Source organism: Epinephelus moara, chromosome 24, assembly GCF_006386435.1.
Source record: "Epinephelus moara isolate mb chromosome 24, YSFRI_EMoa_1.0, whole genome shotgun sequence".
Lineage (NCBI taxonomy): Eukaryota > Metazoa > Chordata > Actinopteri > Perciformes > Serranidae > Epinephelus > Epinephelus moara.
Genome location: NC_065529.1, coordinates 42,284,351 through 42,287,953, shown reverse-complemented (window position 1 = coordinate 42,287,953; position 3,603 = coordinate 42,284,351). Strand labels below are relative to the sequence as shown.

Here is a 3,603-nt window from a genome sequence, read left to right as displayed (position 1 = left end):
TTGGCCAGTGAGCCCACACGCTCTCATGCACACCCAGGGTGACAGGTACACAGTGAGGGCCAACAAAGAGACTTTTGACGCACTGATCAGAAGTAGATCTCCGTCATTGTTTTCCAATGAATAACGAGAACACTGCAGCAGACCAACGTCAATAACATCGTCTATCACGATTGACATAAACAGGAAACAGGAAGCAGATGATTGGTCAGCATGTTTTAATCAGATTAAAGTACATCAGGAAGTCACTGGAGGTTTTTACAAAATAAAATGTACAAGAGAAGAATCTTTAGAAAAATCTTTGTCTCATATATTTTTATATAAAAGCACCATCTGACACAGTGGTCAGCGTTATATTAATCTGTGTCATAAATGAAAACTTAAACACAAAAGCACCCTGATAGAGAATTATTATTATTATTAGGCACCATGTTGATATAAATAAAGTTTTTTCATTATATAAGTAAAAAATATGTTTTAAGGATGATAAAAATGTTGCAGATAAATACAACGATCAAGTATATACACAGTGTGTGTTTGAGTGTACGTGTGTTCAGACAGCATTGTTGTTGTTGTTATTGATTTCCATCCTGCTGATCAGTTCGGTCACCAGCTGCTGCACGGTTTGAGAGCGCAGCCGACCGACCTCCAGGACGCCTTCATGGTTCACACTGTCCGTGTCCTCGTAACTCTTCACCACCTGACACAGATCAATCAGTCAAATAAACAATCAAATAAACAATACATAAATCAGTCAATCAATGAATTAATAAGTCTAAGCAGTGAGTCTATGAACCAGTCAATTAAATCAGTATATCAGTTACTTAATCAACTTAATCAGTATGCTGATTTATCAAGCAATTAATTGATTCATTTGTCAGTCAATTATTCAGCTCAGCTGACCCCTGAAGATTCAGTTTATCACTTTGTGTCCTGCAGCTTCATTGTCAGTCACAATCCATCAATACACTGATGTATTGATCAGTGTGTTTACCTTGTTGGTGATCAGAGAGAGGCCAAAGACTCTCAGACCGCAGTGAGTCGCCACGACGACCTCAGGAGCCGTACTCATACCTGTAGAGACACAACACCTGGAGTTACTCAGACAGGCCACAACAGTTAACGTTTGGGGACTGAGGACACTAATTGTTGAAATTTTGAAAGTGAAATTCTTGCTCTATTCTTGCTTGATATACGACTTAAGTTGCTCAACAGACCGGTGTCTCCGTTGTCATATTTTGCGCTTCATAATGCTCCACACATTTTCATTGCGAGACAGGTCTGGACTGCAGGTATGCCAGTCTAGTACCCACACACATTAATCTGAAGCAACACTGTTGTAACATGCAGTATGTGTCTCATTGTCTTGCTGGAATAACAAAGGATATCCATGAAAAGACGTCGTCTGGATGGCAGCATATGTTGCTCCAAAACCTTTATGTACCTTTCAGAATTAATGGTGCCTTTAGAGATGTGCAAGTTACCCATGATGCCATGGGCATGTACACACCCCCACACACCCATGTTGTAATATCCTTTATACAGTCGTGTCGGTTTTTAATACAGAGCAGCTCGAGGGGTCAAAGGTTACGGGCATTCAGTGTTGGTTTTTAGCCTTGTTCCTTACATGCAGGATGCACTGAATCTTGAATAGTAAATGGTGAAATTTCTTGCAACTGTTTGCCCACACAGTTTTACTTACATGCTTGTGAACAGCTGAGCCTTTCGAGGATGCCCCTTACCCATTAAGTTAACCAGTTAACCTGTTTCCCTTAGGAATGTTCCACACAGGTGTTTTTTGAACATTCAACAACCTTCCAAGTCTTTTGTTGCCCCTGTCCTAGTCTGAGTGGGTGGAAGTTCGCTGCAAAGATCAGCCTCTCATTGGGCGGAACGAGCCACCCACTGAAGTCCCGCCCTACCACCTCCAGTTGTGTAGCAGTTTTCAACACATCCTTTACTAACTTTTGCTGTGTTTGAACTTGCGGGGATGTAGCCATTTTTCTGCCATGATTCGCGTCCTGTAGGCAATATTTTTGTGGGCGTGTTACACCAAAGACAGTGGATAAACCACCAAAACCTGTTTCCCCCCGGCAATATTTTTGCAAGCGCACCATTGCTCTGGCACCGCCAAGAACGATTGTGATTGGTTGAAAGAAATACAAGCAGCCGGGGCGTTTTTTTCTCCAATCTTAAAGTGAGAGTCGGCCCAGCCAGACCTTTCTTTTCTTGAGAAAGGTCTGGTGAGCGAGACTACCCCTGTCCCAACTTTTTTGGAGCGTGTTGCAGGTATCAAACTCAGAATAAGTGTATATTTACAAAAAAACCAATAAAGTTATTTAGTTTGAATATCGAATATTGTGTCTTTGGACAGTATTCAACTGAATATAGGTCAAAAAGGATTCACAAATCATTGCATTCTTTTTTTATTTACGCTTTACACAGCGCCCCGACTTTTTTAGAATTGAGGTTGTAAATACTTTTGGTACTTTAAGTATATTTGCTATGCTAATGCTAATACTTGTGTACTTTTACAGAGGATTAGGTTCATGTTTTTGTCCAATAAAGACATAAAAGTAGCAGAGGACTATTATTATTTGACGAACTGCTAGAACATGACTCAGAGATGCAACATTGCCTAAACTATGAATGGTCAAAGCAGGAAGTAACATGACATTTCCACCATAAACTGGGCAGAAATTGCACAAATTGTTGCTTTAAAATTTACCAGCATGCAGGAAATCAAGTGTTTGGGTCCCAAAAGTTCTTGGGTGAAGGTGAGGATTAGGATTAGGGTTAGTTCTGGTGAGTCTTACCGACAGCGTCCACCCCGAGTCGATGCAGCAGTCGGGCCTCAGCGATAGTTTCAAAGTTTGGCCCCCCCACCATGGCGTACACGCCCTCCTGCATGAGGCCGGCCACGCCCAGCTGCTTGGCGATCTCCATTGCTAAGCAACACAGGCCTTTGTCATAGCAACCTGACATGGCCGGGAAACGAGGCCCGAACCTGTAAAACAAAGCAACAAACTTCAATACTTTGTAACTATGACAACTGAGTTAACACGAGCAACAATATGATCACAATGAACAGCAACAGTGTGACAAAGAGTTCATACAGAGAAAATTGATTTAAAAACAAACAATAACAATTCAACAAATAAACAAGACAACAACACACAACCAGGGGTCCGTTTCACAAAAGTAGGATTCAGACATCCAGGATAAATGACTGAGCTGGGTTCAACNTGTAAAACAAAGCAACAAACTTCAATACTTTGTAACTATGACAACTGAGTTAACACGAGCAACAATATGATCACAATGAACAGCAACAGTGTGACAAAGAGTTCATACAGAGAAAATTGATTTAAAAACAAACAATAACAATTCAACAAATAAACAAGACAACAACACACAACCAGGGGTCCGTTTCACAAAAGTAGGATTCAGACATCCAGGATAAATGACTGAGCTGGGTTCAACGAATCCAAAACAAGAACGTCCAGGCTTAATTGGTTGCACAAAGACCAAGCCAGGATGAGCAGACACGGATTCATCAAGCCAGGTGAAACCAATCCTGGATCAGTGCGCGCACGCGGCTTCCTC

At 41.4% G+C, this 3,603-nt stretch overlaps 1 protein-coding gene across 1 annotated transcript in view; it reads right to left on the bottom strand.

The window, feature by feature from the left end:
• Positions 1-206: 206 nt before the first annotated feature.
• pnp4a (purine nucleoside phosphorylase 4a) overlaps positions 207-3,603 on the bottom strand; it is a 10,329-nt gene continuing 6,932 nt past the window's right edge. Inside the window, exons 5-7 of the mRNA XM_050038144.1 lie at positions 2,814-3,004; positions 992-1,071; positions 207-697 (exon numbers count right to left, since the gene is read on the bottom strand). Of these exons, the coding sequence (XP_049894101.1) occupies positions 551-697; positions 992-1,071; positions 2,814-3,004 (418 nt within the window). The 3' untranslated portion in view covers positions 207-550. The remainder of the gene's footprint in view (positions 698-991; positions 1,072-2,813; positions 3,005-3,603) is intronic.